This window comes from Hoplias malabaricus, chromosome 9, assembly GCF_029633855.1.
Source record: "Hoplias malabaricus isolate fHopMal1 chromosome 9, fHopMal1.hap1, whole genome shotgun sequence".
NCBI classification, from domain to species: Eukaryota; Metazoa; Chordata; class Actinopteri; order Characiformes; family Erythrinidae; genus Hoplias; species Hoplias malabaricus.
Window position 1 is genome coordinate 3139172 of NC_089808.1, and position 17110 is coordinate 3156281.

At 38.2% G+C, this 17110-nt stretch overlaps 2 protein-coding genes and 1 pseudogene across 4 annotated transcripts in view; 1 reads left to right on the plus strand and 2 right to left on the minus strand.

Moving 5' to 3' along the window:
* Positions 1 to 55: 55 nt before the first annotated feature.
* Positions 56 to 3702, minus strand: LOC136707636 (uncharacterized). Of its 2 annotated transcripts, XM_066681821.1 has the most exons (13): positions 3657 to 3702; positions 3501 to 3566; positions 2969 to 3029; positions 2831 to 2881; positions 2672 to 2716; positions 2522 to 2586; positions 2338 to 2437; positions 1932 to 2038; positions 1686 to 1838; positions 1537 to 1597; positions 1235 to 1363; positions 327 to 422; positions 56 to 248 (listed from the first exon to the last, which is right to left on the minus strand). In XM_066681821.1, the coding sequence occupies exons 3-13, from the start codon at positions 3014 to 3016 to the stop codon at positions 165 to 167; spliced, it is 939 nt and encodes a 312-aa protein (XP_066537918.1). In that variant the 5' UTR covers positions 3017 to 3029; positions 3501 to 3566; positions 3657 to 3702; the 3' UTR covers positions 56 to 164. The 2 variants fall into 2 exon arrangements, with proteins under 2 accessions (XP_066537918.1, XP_066537919.1); XM_066681822.1 differs by lacking the exon at positions 3657 to 3702 and having other exon boundaries at positions 3501 to 3579.
* On the minus strand, positions 3693 to 8792 carry LOC136707635 (uncharacterized; annotated as a pseudogene).
* Positions 8793 to 11338: 2546 nt separating this feature from the next.
* Positions 11339 to 17110, plus strand: part of gigyf1a (GRB10 interacting GYF protein 1a) — a 34117-nt gene continuing 28345 nt past the window's right edge. The window contains exon 1 of one of the 2 annotated variants that reach the window (XM_066680849.1): positions 11339 to 11601. The gene's annotated coding sequence lies outside the window, so the exon portion shown is untranslated. The remainder of the gene's footprint in view (positions 11602 to 17110) is intronic. The other variant, XM_066680850.1, reaches the window with a different exon arrangement.

Consider the following 17110-nt stretch of genomic DNA (forward strand, 5'->3'; position numbering starts at 1 on the left):
TTTTACTAATAAAACAAACTGTGCCATCACACACACACACACACAAAAAAAAAAAACCAATACTATGTAACAGCAAAATGCAAACAGCAAAACAATATAATAAAAGCAAGCAGTTTTTTAAAATCCAACAAAAACTAGAGAATGAAAAAAGCAATCAATCTGACTCATTCAAAAGCTACACGTGAAAAAACATTTTCAGCTTCATATCTGCTGAATCCTTCCAATTTTCTCAGCAGAAGGATGGTGATCTTAAAGTGAGATAAATGATTGATTAGACAGGACAATGCAATGTTAATAAACAACATTTTTTAAATATAATTTCTTACCTCTGGAGTCATGACTTCTAAAACGAATGAGGTACTCTTCAGACTTGCTCTGTTGCATTTTATCACCTCAAATGTCCTCTCTATGATGGCTTCAGTCTATGAGAAATTAAAAAATTTATTTATACACTATTGGACATAAATATGAACAGACAGTAAAATGATGCTTGTGACATTAATTTTTTTTTACTTATAATCAAGACTTGACCTGAGCACCATTTAATTTGTTTTTGAAAGAATGGTGAGCCATACACCAATTATAAAAGATCAGATTATTATAATAGGACATTGGTTCCCAATTCTGGAACAGAGAGCCTGCACATTTTAATTATTTCTTGCTGTAACTCACCTACCACTGGTCACCAGTCTTATCCAAAAAGGGCCAGTGTGGCTGCAGGTTTTAATGCTTATCAAGCAGGAGTTCAGCTGATTATATTTGTTTAATCACCTGGTTTCGGTCTTCAAAGTATTGAAAAGGTTTGTTTCTGCTTAGCTGTAATGAAAACCTGTAGCATCTGTTTGTGGATAAGACTGTTGACCTCTGAATAAAACAATTGGTTTGATCAGGTGTCAGTTGCATCAGAGCAGGACACTCTGAATTGCAGAGTAGGGAGTACTCCGGGACAAGGAATGGAAACCACTGGTTTCAAACTGTTCGACACATCTAGCCTATTTATTTTCACAGGTGACATGCTTTATGATCATAGTATAACCGTAAAACGAAACCTGACCTTTGTGTTTAACCCATCTGTGGACACACACACACACTTTTGAGGGTTAGGTGCCTTGCTCTAGGACACTTCAGCCATGGATGGTCCTGCCTGTTGTGGGGATTGAACCAGCAACCTTCCAGCACCAAGGCCATGACTGCCTGTTTATTTATAAATAAACCATATCTTAAATGTGTTCACCTGTTCTTCATCAAAAACTGATATGCTTCCGTCTCTAATTTGCTTCATCTTTGGGTGAAATGTGGGGTTCTCATGAAGGAACATCCTGTTGGACCTCAATATTCCTTGTTGTAAATTCCTTTGTAGTGTCTACAAGCAGAAATAGAGGCTAATAACTGTTTTAAAAATGAAACAAGCAAAAAGTTGCTTTCTCCAATATAATATGAATATACCTAAAACAGTAAAGAAAAAGGGAGGAAAAAAGCTAGCCTAAAATAAAGTGTCCACAAATAGGTATATTTACAAATAAAAATGCTCTTTACAAGAATTTCTTCATCCGTTACATGGTTGATGACTGATCCTTCTCTTATGGCTGCGTATGTCCTGGAGGCACAAAAAAAGTTTACATTTTTTTAAATTCATGTATTAAATACAAATAATCTAAGAAAACATTTTACATAATAAATTAAACCTTTTATATAGATAGGGCTCTGGGCGGTGACAACCACAGCTAAATGGCACGTCTTCTTGCAATGTTTCCACTCCAGCACAGTCGGCATGCAGCTGAGCCCCACAATACTGACACTGGACCCAATTCACTGATTGCACTTCTGAATACATTGATCTAAAAAAAAAAAAAAATACACCACAGGTTTTAGACCATATATTTCAATGTTAAATTGGTAAATTGTTTATGCAAAAGATAATTTTCTATTACTTTTTTCCTATCCTTTGGTACACACAGGCATATATGTCCAGTGCAAGACAGTGGTAGTGGTGTGTAGATTTTCGTTCTTGCTCCGTCTCTACTGGTGGTAGAGGTTCCTAGTGAGAATATTTTTTTTCATTATGGTCAGTGTAATACTGGAGTGAAACAGTACATGTAGCAAAGCAAGAATTCATAGCAATGAATTTTTTTTTAAAGAAATAAGACTCTATAACTCTATATCTATATATAATTTATATTCCATGATATCAACCAATAAAGAAATATAACCAAACAGGAACTGAAATCAACAGAAGTATCAGTATACTGGATCATTACGTTGAATTATTAAAATTGGATTGTTTAATATTGTTTAATCTTTAATATCAATCTACTGTAACCAATCTTGAAACGTAACCTGGCTGCACACATGTTCTCCGACCCGGAAGACAGGTTGCAAGTGTCCTTTCAAAAGAGCTTTAGCATCATCTGTCCAGTGGGCAAATCTCTTTCCATAGCTTAAAAAAAAGATCATATATGTTTTCAATAATCAAGTAAATTGCTGGGGAAAATAAAAAGAAAAGAAGAATATATGATCTTACCCTTCTATCTCAAAGTTCTCCATTATCATCACACACCACCATTTACGTAGCATTGGCATGTCATGCTAAATAAAATAACTTAAATTATTATTATTTATAAGAAAAATCTTATTTATAAATAAGAAATATAAATAAATAAAATCTACTCACAACAGTGAAGTCGAAAGAGCCATCCAGTACAACATAAAGTGCATACTTGAAAAAGGAGAAAGACAGATACACAATCATTTAATATACACATGACAGAAAAGCAATAAATAAATACATAAAAATAAGATAAAATAAACAGATAAGTTTCAAAATTGTCACCATTAACATGAAGATGCCACAATCATTTCCCCAGTGCTGAATTGGAAGGTCCTTTTAATAGAAAAACATTCCGTTAGAAACAACTTAATATTAACATAAAGGTGGGAAAGAGTTGTGTTTTATTTGTTTTTTTTTTACCTGCAAATCCCACCCCGTTTTCTCCTCCCACTGTCCTGGGTTCAGCATCTGAGCCAGATTACTGTCATTTCAAAGAAAACAATAGTTTTAAGCAAAGAAATATCATCAACCCACCTCAGCTGACAATGAACCACACATAAAATTTAACATCAAACAGAACATGAAATTGCAACCCAAATATTCCATGCTGTTACACACTTGGTCTTGGAACGAGACCGGTAAATACTTGAACGGCATGCAATGTTTGCTGTAAGCTATAACCTCAACACTGTTTGGAACATCAGATCACCAAATCCACGAGATTCAGTTCTTTTTGTGAACATGGGATCTAGAAAAAGAATTTCCCTCTTGGCTGGCTTCAAAACCTATGAGTGGATATGAAGTCTGCATTCTCAGTAAACATCTTACACACAAAAATGCTCACTACATCCCATGTCATAGATACAGTTAGCAAAGCAACATTTCCTATAACAGTCCAATACCAGACTGAAAACAAAGAAAAAGTACAATGCAAATGATTAAATTAATTTACCGATAAAATGTAGTGTCCTGATGTCCACAGTGGGATGACAAGGGCCTCTTTCAACTGAGCATCATACTTAGAAATACAGATATTATTCACATAATAATCACACGATAACACTGAATATTGCGAAAATAGGTTTAGGGTTAGAGTGCAAACACTTACTGGGAGATGGTCAAGCGGATCAGCATTGCAAGGAGGTAACCACGTTGGCACAGCATAGATATTTGCAATGAAAATATTCCTTCCCTATAAATTATTTTTATTAATACCTACATTAATACAATACAACCACAATCAGCAAAATTACAAAGAAAATTCCTAGCTGTGTGATTATTACCTGTGCTCTGGCAATTCCATCAATGATACTGAGGCAGGCATTTCCTACCTACAAACAAACAGCAAGAAACAGATAAATACCCTGTCCAGCCACTTGCACCGAAGTGTACTTAATGAAGTGTTGGTTCTGTGTAAATATATCAACACACATGCAGCCTAACCTGATTCAGATACATTACATGTATAGGTTTAATTATACAATATGTTTAATGGTTTAAAAATATTTAATCACCGTTGCTTCCATGTCTTGGGGCAAGCCCAAAGTCCAAAAGTCCTCCCGGACAAGGCAAATTTTTCCTTTTTTTACAATAAGCTCTTGTCTTGGCTTTTGTTCATCTAGGACATAAGAAAGCTGTAAAAACAACATCATATTAAACATATATTGCATATCACTATTTTTGTACTTAAACATATGATTTATTTTGGACTATAAATTTCCTTATACCAGTTTCTCCTGGTCAGAGTGAAAAGTCAACGACCAAAAAGCCCGAGAAGGTTTGATGTTCTGAAACTTTGTGCGGGCTTCACACTGCATCCCACAGGTTTCATATTCTGCATATGACAAGTGACAAAGAGTGACATGAGAAAAAAAAACTAAAATATTTTGGACAATACATTTGTTATTTAAAAGCAAAAAATGTTCTACCATCATCACACGAAGACAGAAGTGTTTGGGGCTGCATGGGTTCTGGGGATCCTTGTTCCACTGACATCACACCTGACTGCTGTGTATGTGTAGATGCTTGGGAGGTTTGAACAGAAAGCACGTTAATATGTGCACGCACGCACAGAGTATAAAAATAGGAACCAGGATGTATATAATTAACATAAACACACTTACCTAAAACTGCTTGCCCAAGCTCATTCAGAGTTATATTGTTAATACGCTGGTCCATTAGTCCTCTCTTCAGCTGTGTCTCCAAAAGGCGGAAGTTCACTGATGTATTGCGATGGTGAATAATATTTCTCATTAAAAATACATGTGTTGAGGGGGACATGTTGTTCAGAAAATAATTATTTTTTCGCATACTTCCAAACAATTGTTCTGCTATCTGACTGTTGAGTGAACCTTGGAGTTCTGGGACAAGATTGATTCTCCTTAAGATGTCCCTCTGATCCTTTGTGTTTGATTCATGAAGCTTATCGTAAAGCACATAATGACTGCTAGCCCCAGTGATGGGATGGCCACTACCATCTGAATTGGGAGACCTTTCAACAAGCCAAGAGAGGGACACTTCAAGTTTTCCTTTCTGTGCTGCAGAAATGTTTTCAGGTGTAGGCTCAGCCAACCGTCCTTCATGGGGTTTGAACGGTATGATGGCTGGAAATCTCAAGTTGGCATGTGTGGCCAAACCACGAGCAAAATCATAGACTGACACATTTGGTATGTGTTTCCATGATAGGAGAAGATCAGTGAAGTCTCTAGGACTTTCTGCCCTTAAGTTGAATTTCAAACTATACACAACACCATGTGGACATGCAATGACACACCATCCACCTGTTAAAAAAAATGAATATAAGGAAGAACAAAAATGATGGACAGGCAAAATAACTTTTCTGAAATTTGCTTACCAGAGGCACCCCAGATTTTCTGAAAGACCTTGTCATAGGTGTGCCTGTTCTTCATCTCCTGTTGCAATCTTACAATTAGGTCATCACGTGACCCTGTGGCATGCCTTGCATAGTTTGCGCACTGTGCCTACCTAGAGAAATACACACACACAGACACACACACACATTCACTTCATAGCCCTACAATTGGACTGTAGTCTATCTGTCCATCTAAATATTTTGTTAGACCCAACAGTGCTGCTGTGTCTGATCCACTCAGTCCAACACACAGTAACACTCCACAATCACCATCCATGTCACTGCAGTGCTAAGGTCCACCAGGGGTTGGAACAGGTTGAATGAGGTTTACAAAATATGCAGATCAACAGATGGACTACAGTCTGTAATTGCATAACTACATAGTGGTCCTGTACATTCAGTGGAGCTGAGAAAATAACAAGTGTAGAAATAAAGTGCATTCATCACATTTCATTTTGCATTTACACTACTCATATTTTAGTTATACCTTTTGTTTTTTAAGCTCATCCATAAGACGTTCCTCTGTTATCATGAACAGTTCTGCCTCTGGACTCTCTCGAACAGGCAAGACTTTTTCATACTCTGTGTTAAGCACACAGTCTCCTTTTCTGGTGTGTCTGCCAATCCATGGTGCCCAATATTCATAAGATGGATGAACAGCCCAGGGATTTTTTGCACGACCTAATAAATCAATAACAAAAATAATGACAAGAAGGTGTCACTGTGCATAGGTATTCAAACCAACTGTCAAAGCTTTTTGAAAGCATTTTATAAATGTAATGTATTATTAATAATATTATATAATTATTAAAATAACAATTCATAAACTTACTGGGGACAAATCCACGAGCAATCATTTCAAAATTGACTGAGTTCCAAAATTCTTCAATGTTGACCTCTCCTTTGAAGTTTTTAGGAGGCTCTTTTATGTCACTCACTGTCAAACAAAAAGCACTTTTAGGCTTGTTTTCCAGACAGGGATTAAATGCAGTCCTTGACTCTACAAGGTTCTGAATGTCCCCATTAAAAGATACCAGCCCTTAAAGCAACATATTAGTAACAAGGAAGCCTAACCACTCTCACAATAGATCTAATATGGTAAAATATCCAAAACTGTTTATTTAAAAGTTAAAAAAAAAAACCCAAGCAGGGACAAGTTCGAGATGGGACCCTGGGATGAGGAGGGTTAGCAACTCTCTAGGACTCTGGGATGAGGTTATTTAGCAGCTAGGTCTCTGGGATGAGGTGGACTAGCCACTAGGTCTCTGGGATGAGGTCATTTAGCAACTAGGTCTCTGGGATGAGGTGGACTAGCCACTAGGTCTCTGGGATGAGGTCATTTAGCAACTAGGTCTCTGGGATGAGGTGGGCTAGCCACTAGGTCTCTGGGATGAGGTCATTTAGCAACTAGGTCTCTGGGATGAGGTGGGCTAGCCACTAGGTCTCTGGGATGAGGTCATTTAGCAACTAGGTCTCTGGGATGAGGTGGGCTAACAACTTGCTCTCTGGGATTAAGTATGGGTTGAGATGCTCTAAAAGGAAGAACTTACCCGCCATGCTGAAGACTCCTTTTTTGTGTAGATCCATAATAACAACAGCAGGGTAGTAGCCACAATTAATACAGGAGTATGTATAATCATGACTTGTGAGCGCCTCAAAATGGCAATATGCATGTAGAATGGTGTCTCTTGATGGAAATTTAACACCCCGAAGTCCCTCCAGTGAATTTATGGTTCTTGAGACTGCAGTATGGTTCTGTAGATGACATTTTTGTTTTAAAAAAAAAAAAAAAAAAAAAAAAAAAAAAAAGCTATGACAACATTTAATACTCAACCACTTAAGTGTACCATTCAATGTGTTATTTTACCTGAAGGTTCTGCCTCAGAAAAATGCAGAGTTCCAAGGTAAGCACAACATGATCATCAAAATTATGGAGTCCTGCTTTCCACTCTTGATAACGGTACACCATCTGACACAGAGTGCATTGTTTGAAGTAAGTTGACACATCTAAGGAAGAAATATCAGATTACAATGTTACAGTGTTACTGAATGAAAATTTAAAATTACCTGAGGTATTAATCAAAGGCTTAAACTTACTGTCAATAATGCCACCTATACCCACAATCCGGGCTTTGTTTGTTATCATCACTGGATTATCCAAAGCAGGATGACTCGAACAGAAAGTGCAATTGGTCTCTGTTGGAAGAAGTTTTGTTGGGTAATTAAATGGTGCTCTGGGAGCTGTCACGTCTTCTGGGAGTCTGGAGGGAATTTTTTTCTGAGTACAGATATACTGTACTACACGTTCCAAGTGGTCTGTTACAGGGTAGATCGGCTGGGTAGTGGGCTGGTCTGTCACAGCAGCATGTGAATCTGTCTCAAATAAGTGTTTCTGAGTTTGGAATAAGTGCCATTTTGCTATACTTTTGTGCACACAAGACATTCTTGCCTTAGCACAAGGACAATGCCATGAGTTCTTCTTTGTCTTGTAGGTCACCATAATTCTGCCAAGACGACTAAAGTGCTTCTTCACTGGCTCATAAATAGATAGACATATTGCTTGGGATGAACCACTGAGTGTTACTTCTACAGACAGAGGTACATGGGCTGACATGGCTGCTTTCTGTCTTTTTATGCACAGAATCTTCTTTGATACACCAAATAGCTTATGATGCACCATTTCATCTAGAACACCCTCTTGAAGGAACTCTTCACTTATGGTGTGAGAACAATAGTCAAGTGAACGAATATGTTCACAGTGGCTGAAGGCACATCCACTCCGTAGTGCTAGAAGCTGGTACTGAAAACATTCTTCTAATTCACATCCAGTAAAGTGTTTTTTGCCCCATGTCTTTCTCTGTACATGAACAGGTATAGAAAAACCATGCCTGCTTCTTTGAACAGCACACACACCATTGGTCGCATCCACACAAACGCTTTTCAAATGTGATGTGCTGGTTATATCTGGTTTTGCTTCTGAATGTTTTCTGGAAATGTGACCAGGCAAATTCTTCTCATGTACAATTGTAGTGCAGTGAGGACACTTTACTCTTTGGGGTGATGTCGTTTGAGCCTTTTTCGGAGAAGGAAGTGACAGAGGAGTGGATGATGTAGAGGAAAGTGCAGGAGTAGATGATAAAATCTCAGAAGCACCAACTGTTAAAGTATGTGCTTGGGGTGTGGTTGACTTTAAATGAGGTGGTGCTTCCTTTAAGGAATTTGAAGTGAATATAGCAGATATGAAAGGTACTTCTGCAGGTGAAGGTGTGTGCGCCACAGATGAAGTAACTTGACAAGCCTGAAGATGGGTTTCCATATTATCTCTCCTCAAAATGGTTTTTGAGCACAGAGGGCAGTGATAGTGTCCTTCTGATCTGCAATTCTGATGACATCTGTGAATTCGATATTCTGTGAAAAATGTGAAAATAAATAAAAAAATAAAACACATGAATCAACATGAACTTTGTGCTGCCAAAAAAATAAAAATAGCAGGGTTACATTACCTTTAAACTGTATTGCATTTTTCCAGTGAATTTCAATGTGCTTCTTAACTCTTGCCAAGTTGGTAGGCTTAAACAACTTCACAGGGCACAAAGGACAATGAAACATTTTGCAGCATGTTGTGCATCTGTTTAAAGATGGGTCTGAACCACAAAGCCAGACTGAAGAGTGCATCTATGTAAAAATGAAAAAAAAAACATACATTAATAATTGCATCAATGAAAGTTTTGTAGACAGTTATACACTGATCAACCATCATATTGTGACCAACTCCTTGTTTCTACACTCACTGTCTATTCTCTCAGCTCCACTGTCCACAGGAGCATTTTGTAGTTATAAAATTACAGACTCAAGTCCATCTATTGCTCTGTTGTATACATTGTTTTTGGTTGATCTGTGTATGCATTTGCCTTGGACCAGGACAGTATACGCACATATAACAACAGACATAGACATACAGACACAACGATAGATAGATGAATGTATAAATAAATTATATATATATAAAGATTGTACAAAATGCTACATAATGGCAAAAAAATATTGTGTTAAAACACATTGCGTAACTAAGAACCAAACACATTTAGCCAACTGGTTAATCTACTTCATGCCAAACCAAAAATGCTTTATTAATATATTAATACGTCAGGCTATATATATATATATAGCCTGACGTGACAAACAGCGTCTAATGATTGTCGTACCTAGCTAAATTAGCAAGGTAGATGCAGAGCTAACGTGAGTTCATTAATTCGGAAAAACAAAAAGTTATCCCAGCGACCCAATATCTTCGTTAATTAAACAAAGACATCTCGTAACGTACCGTCAAAAACTCCAAATCTGTCCGTCTAAAATTTTGACACATACAAACACGCTCCCACACAAACGGCGTTTCAATTCTGGGTCTACTGGCAAAACCACCCCATGACACTAGATGGCGATAATGGAAACGGCGCCACCTCTTCTCTGGCGCCTCAGATAGGTACCACAGGAGAGGTAGCCTCAGGAGTGAGATCTGCGCCCAGACCCTTCTCCATTAATCACAGGGCAACACAGTCGCCAATCCACCTACAAACGTGTGTTTTTTGACTGTGGGTGGGTGGGGGAACCGCAGCACCCGGAGGAAACCCACGCAGAGACAGGGAGAACACACCACACTCCTTACAGACAGTCACCCGGAGTGGGAATCGAACCCACAACCTCCAGGTCCCTGGACTGCGACACTACCTGCGGCGCCACTTTTATACACTTTATATGTGTGTATGTGTTTGTGTATTAAATATTGTGGAATATTTCAATGCACTATAAATTGAATATTTTATAAATATTTTCACTCTTATTTTGCCCATTTTTGAGTGTGTGGCAGGCATATACGGGCTCTTTGGCATCATATTTTAATTCTGAAGTACAGAACCTAGGTGTAATTTTGTTTTAAGATTCTGATCTTTGTTTATCCCTCATTTACATAATGTTACAATGCTGAGAAACGTGCATGCACTTGTTACAGTAGGATTGATTCCTAAGAAAATAATACATCCACTGCAACTTGTATAAAATACAGCATCATGGATCGTAACTGTAGGTTACACAGTTCAGGGCTGCGGTGGTTCCAGAGCCTACCTGGAATCATAGGGCGCAAGGCAGGAATACACCCTGGAGGGGGGGTTTCTTCACAGGGCAACACACAAACACAGACACCTACCAACGTGTGTGTTTGAAACCAGAGCACCCGGAGGAAACCCACGCAGACACAGGGAGAACACACTAACTCCTCACAGACAGTCACTTGGAGCGGGAATCGAACCCACAACCCTGGAGCTGTGACACTACCTGCTGCACCACCGTGCCGCTCCGCTTTTACACACTTAAATAAGGTATTCAAACTCAGTACACCTCTTTAAGAAACATTTAAAAAATGTGTTTTTTTTTGTTTGTTTTTCCAATTCAGCATGTCTTCTTTGATTTGATTACAATTTAATTTTGGTCATTATGATTCACTGCAATGGTGATCATGATTATGGAACTCCATCTGGTCCAACATTCCCCAACTCTCTCTATATTTGAACTTCAGCTTCAGTTATTCATGCTCGTCCAGAATTTTGTTAATGTTCTGTATAATGTATTTGCTCTGTTAACTCTATCATGTTTACACTTTAATACTGAAAAGCGCTATAATCAGAGTCAGATTTATTGGCCACTTGTGTTTACACACACAAGGAATATTATTATTATTATATTTATTATTATTATTATTATTATTATTATTATTATATATAAAGTACTGTCGTATTTTTTTTTTTTTTACTGAAATTTAATGTATGTTTTTTATAATTTGACTTTTATTCTCAACTAATCGTTCGACGCTAGGGGCGCTGTACACCTCCTTTCAAGCTTACTTTATATTTCCCCCAGTCAGGCAGCCCCGTGTCACGTGGTCTCCACTCAGCAGAACGGCCATCTTCCTAAAACACAAACAACAAGAGTAGCGAGCAGACGAGCTAGCAACGCACCGTCGGAGAGAGAGCTAAACACACTCTATGTACAACATTACACGCGGTTTGATGAGGATTACAACGCGATTCTGGAGGGCGAGCAGGTCAACATCCAACGGACACACGGTCACAGGCACAGACAAAGAGAAGACTGGAAATAAAACGCATTTCTAGCTCCAGAAATAAAGGTGAGAGAGATAGCCCCTCCTTCTCTTTCAGTGTGTTTGGCTCGCTGCAATGGGAGAGCGACAGAGATATGCTGGGTTAGACAGATTTGTTACCCGTTTGGAAGAACACTTCCTGCGTTTGAGCTTTAAACCGACAGCAGTGCGTTTGTTTAAGGGGCGATTAATGGAGATTGTGTAGCTGCTGTTTCTGTGTGCAGGCGGTGGGGGGTTTTGTTTTTAGCTGTGGTCGCATTTGAAGGCCACGGTCAAAAGAGTATTTGATCTGAACGAGACTTGAGTTGGCTTCTGAGTCGAATTATCATTTCCACCTTAAATGCTGTAGCAGCAGTCGCCAGAGCGACGCAGCAGGATTTAAGGTGGCGCCGGTGAATTCGAATAAAAAGGTAACTTTATCTCCTCCGTGTTGGGTTGAAGGGGTGGAGGGAGGGAGAGATTTAGTGTGTGTGTGTGTGTGTGTGTGTGTGTGTACACACACTCTCTCACATGCGGATACACCGCCCCCTTCTCTCTGTAGTGTTGTAGGACGAAGGCCATATTGAAAGACATTTCTTCTTCTACCCATGTTTACACTAATCTTGATTGGAATAAACACTGTCCAGATTCATATGAATAGAAATGGTCAACTAAATCATAATGTAATACCTCCAGGGAAAGTTAACGTCCTGCTCTAAGACCGCGGTCACATTAGACGCGCTCTGCCCCGAGCACCGTGGCCTTGGTTAGCGGGGCTTTGAGTGGCCAAAGCGTTACCTGAACACATCTGGCGTTTAAAGAGCTCATGTCATGTTTAAAAAACAACAACAGAACCCTTTGTAAACATTAACTAATCAACTATTTTGGGCACGTTTCACTTGAAGAACAAAATGACGAAAACGTTTATTAACATTTACTGTGTTCTGTTTTTTTAAGCTCTAAGCATTTTATTAATTATCCATCCATAAAAAAAATCAAGTTAGTAGTCAATACTTCATTGATAATTATCACTGATACGATGCCTATGTGTTGTCTTAGCTTATGAATTTAATGAATGGGAATCCTGCCCAATCTGGCAACCCTGAAATCTGTTGTACAGCTGTGAAAGAAGAAAAGTACAGTAAAGAGACTTTTTGAAATCCGTCATCTAATAATACAAGTGTTTGGTTTTGGAAGCCACCTCTTTTGTTATGGATTTGCCAGTTTTGTCATTCCCCTAATCCATGCGTGCTGTATATTGCAGTAATTTTTTTAAAATACTGACAAAAACAGGTTGATATAAATATGTGTATGACTTTGAGCTTTATTAATCGATTGGGTCAAGAATGTGTCACAAACAAGTACTTGACTTAGGATGCTGAATCATAAACATTATTATCTAAATAAGCATTTATATTTCGCTGCAGTGTAGTGAATTACACAGTTTTTTTTGTCTTATTATTTAAGGAAACAATTCTTTAAATAAACTGGTTCTAACTTTCCAAAATAACCATACTTGTGAGCAGTTGGACTATTCTGGACAGCTCTAATTCTGAATGAATAGTGTTTCAAATGCTTGTCATTCCATGTGTAAAAAAAAAATGTGAGTGGAATATAAGAGAGCACACAATTCAGGAGAAAGTTCAGGGTCACTGCCAGTGCAATACAGAGTTTAGTACACTTTCTCGTGTGTGTGTGGGGGGAGCATTTATGTAAGTCTTTCGCCTGTACACTTACATTTCATTCTTCTGATTGAACTTATGCTGCAGGACAGTGCTTAAACTGCGACGGTATGATTTATGCAAAACATAGCAGTATATGACAGTGATGATATTTCCTGTATGTTGTTTAGCAGAGTGATATGTCATGGTTTTTATTTAATTTATTATATCATCTGCAAGTTTAAGGCATGCTATAGTGGAGCATTCTGCAGAAAGGCATCAAAAACAGGAATAAGGTAGGGGTAGCGATTGATTTGTGGAAAATGTTTTACTGTGATTTTTTAAAATTGTATTCTTTTTGCTTCGTTAATTGTGAATATAGAGTGCCATACTCTTTATTTGCTTGTAGATGTTTTTATGTACGCAAGTGTTTGCTTGCCTCTGATTGATCTATTGGTCTTTTATATAGTAGCTTAATGTCTTCATTTAAAGGAACACTGTGTAGTATTTCTACAGCTTGTAAATGATTTGTAATGTTCCACAGAGCTGTAATAGGGAGAATAGAACGTCCCTTTTTTTCCCGTGTGTTGCGGTGCTAGTTAGTCATAGTTTTGTTGACGGAAGTCTTATAATGAGAGTTACTGAGTAATGAACCAGGGTTTGCAGCAGCTAACTTTAACCGGACTAGCTCACTTTTTCCGTGTTAGACATCGATTTTGGTAATAAGTGCTTTACTGTCGGTTGCTGTGATTATGACGACTAGAGTACCACCAAAGTTACACTTTATGGTTAAAATAATGTGAGATTTGTTTAGCTGCTTATTTGTATTTCATTATTTTTCTGAACTCTCAGCACACAAAGGGTTAAGTGTTAAAGAGCGAGCAGGCGTAGGGCGGGAAGTGCAGCAGAGACCAGTGAGTTTGATTTTCTCCTCTCCCCTTGGTTTACTTTTAAGTAAAAGAGTACCTGACTAAGTTGTCGTCGCTCGCTTTCTATTTCTCCCACCTCGGAGAGAGTTGTAAACACAGTTTTACCCCTTACAATGACATGGTCCAGTGTGTATTGTGAGAGAGAAATGGGTTTTATCATGTCGTCAACATTATTTTTATTCGATTACAAACATTACCTCAGCTCAACATCAGCTGGAGCCCCGAGAGCTATTTGCTGCTTTTGTAAACATCACTCGATGGGTGAGTGGGTAAAAGAGAGAGTATGTGAGAGGTGTGTGCTTGACTGTGACTAAGAGACAGGGAGAGTTTTTGCGAGTCATGTTTGAGTGAGTCATCTGCTCGAGAGAGATGTGTGGGAGACTTTATTTCAGACAGTAATGTAAGCATAAATTACACACAGCAGCAGGTAGGGGGTGCTCAGGAGACAAAGACAATTCTTACGTTGTATTCCTTTAAACCTTGTTAATACAATTGTCTTGATAAGGTAGGCTAGAAGCTCAAAAGGTAGCTTTTGCCATTCGAAAATTTTACATTTTCAAATTGATATTTCTATAAAAAAACAATAAAGTAGGGGGTGTATTAACAGCAAAATTTTAGGCACCAGAAATTAAGATTTAAAAAGCTATTTATGTGAGCAGTAAATGTTTATTTGCTAAAAAAAACAAACAAATAATGCCCAACATTAGAATTAGTGAGTGTGATATTCTGTGTGAATGTATTGGTGTAACTTTCCAAATCTCTCCTTGTGGCAGTCCGTATTATTTGAGGTTATCACACAATACCTATTTTTTAAATTATTAATAAATAATGTTTTGAAATAACGTGTGCTGTTGATTTAACAAATTCATGTAGTCGAGGAGAATCTGAACAAAACATTGTTCTTCAAACTCACTCTCATCTACTACTTTATAGAAAATAAATTTATCTTATTTCTAATTTGTTTGTTATTATTTTTTGTATTTACTGTGATTATATATAACTTGGAAATATATATAATTAGGTGCCGAAGACTACAGTGCACAGTACTGTACATCTCCATTTCTCGATGTTTGAATTATTTTATATATTTATATTTTTTAAATATTGACTTTCATTGAATGTTAAGGGATTTTCTCACGTTACTACTTTGGAGATACATATTGTTCTTTGGAAAGTGACGATTCGCTTTGCAAATGATATTGAACCTGTAAATGACAGCAGTCTCTATATAGTCACTCTGCCAGCAGAAGCAAGGAGCTGATTTTCACAAATTGGTTTTATTTACCTAATGTTTCTTATAAATTAGTTCATTCACAGGGTCTAAATCATAACTAATATCAATATTAGCAATTTGTAAATGTGTTCATGTGTTTTGTGGATGGATTTTGTTGGTTCCAACTTGATCCAAAAGGTCAAACTCATGTTGAAAGTTTCTGAGAAACACAGATATAGCAGTAATGGATATATTCACTGGAGAAATATTTCACTGTGAAGTAATAGTTGACCCCCACTACAGAACCTTTTATTTCTGGGGTTCTGCTTCTCATACTGAGGAGTGGGACAAAATGTGAATATGACTATATATTGTATTACTTTAATTTGTGATACATTATTGGTTCACTGGTGCCAAATATCAATATTTTCTTTGAAACAAGTAGGCACTCAAATTAATAGGGCAAACCTGCTGTGAAGGAAAAAGAAATGTCAGGCACTATCCCCTTTCACGTCAAAATCTGGGCCCACTTCAACGTCAATAACACCAGAGGGCACAAATTAAGTGGACAAAGAATGCATTTGGCCCAGTGGCACACAAACTTTTGTGGAAAGCCTTTGAATTTTTCCAGGTACCAGATAAGGTTAGTTAGGCTTCTTAAAGCATATTGTGAGGACCTTCAGTTTTGTTTGGTACAGGGGAATTTGTTACATCATGGCAGCGGTTAAAAATGGGTATAATGGCTGGATGCATGATTTCACTATTAGCATTTACAATGGCAATGGAGGTAGTAATCAGGGCCACTAATGGGTCGTAGGCAGGGAGAGGCTGCATGATGGTACTCGGTTTCCCCAATCAGGGCTCCCTAAGCAAGTCTAGAAGTCTGCTGATTGTCAGAGAAAAACTTGTACAGGAAAATTTCTGGATGGAAGGAGAAATGATCCCTATAGTACTGGAAAGACCAGTGAAGAGGTTAGGTAGATGCTATAGTACAGCGCTAAATAATACCGACCAAGTTGTGGGAATAAAGGCTGTATTGGTGAAGGCTATTAATAGCATAGATAGATCATGTCTGCCAGGGAATTTGAAATTGTTGTGTCTGCACTTTGGTATACTGCCTCATATTAGATTGCCATTGGCAGTTTATGATGTTTCAATCACAAAAGTAGAGAGGATGGAAAGGGCTATGAGCAAAGCTGTAAGTAAGTGGCTAGGAGTACCACAGTGTGTAAGTAGTGTGGCATGGTATGAGAGAGGGGTACTGGAGGTACCACTCACAAGTTTAGTCGAGGAATTTAAATGTGCAAAGGTGAGTTGTGAGATGATTTTGTCAGGATTGAAGGATGCAGTGGTTAAAGCAGCAGTGTCAGTTACAAAAGCAAGAAGGAAGTAGAACCCACGAGTGGCAGTGCAGGTAGCCAGGAGCTTATTAGAGCTAAAGGAAACGATTGGCCAAGTGCAATGCAGAAGAGTGTGCCTTGGGTCAGGTGATTCATGGAAAGCATTTAGTAAGGCCATGTCATCACAGGGAAGGCAAATAACGACTAGATATATTCTCGATCAGGACGAGGAGTCGTGGTGTGCAACAGCAGTGCCACAGGCAAAACAAGGCCAGTGGCTTTGCTGGGAGAATCTAGAGAAATGGAAGCTCACTTGGCAAGAATTGTGGGTGATAGAGGGAAGTTGTATTAAGTTTTTGCTTGGAGCAACTTATGATGTCCTTCCAACTCCACAAAATCTGTGGGTAGGTGAAG

Bases quoted from the DNA above. Each gene is read 5' to 3' on its own strand.
- LOC136707636 (XM_066681821.1), bottom strand. From the start codon at position 3,016: ATGCTGAACCCAGGACAGTGGGAGGAGAAAACGGGGTGGGATTTGCAG. The intron at 2,717-2,830 runs GTGACAATTTTG...TCCTTTTTCAAG, and splicing joins GTGGCATCTTCATGTTAATG to TATGCACTTTATGTTGTACT. The intron at 1,839-1,931 runs GTAATAGAAAAT...TTTTTTTTTTAG, and splicing joins TACCAAAGGATAGGAAAAAA to ATCAATGTATTCAGAAGTGC.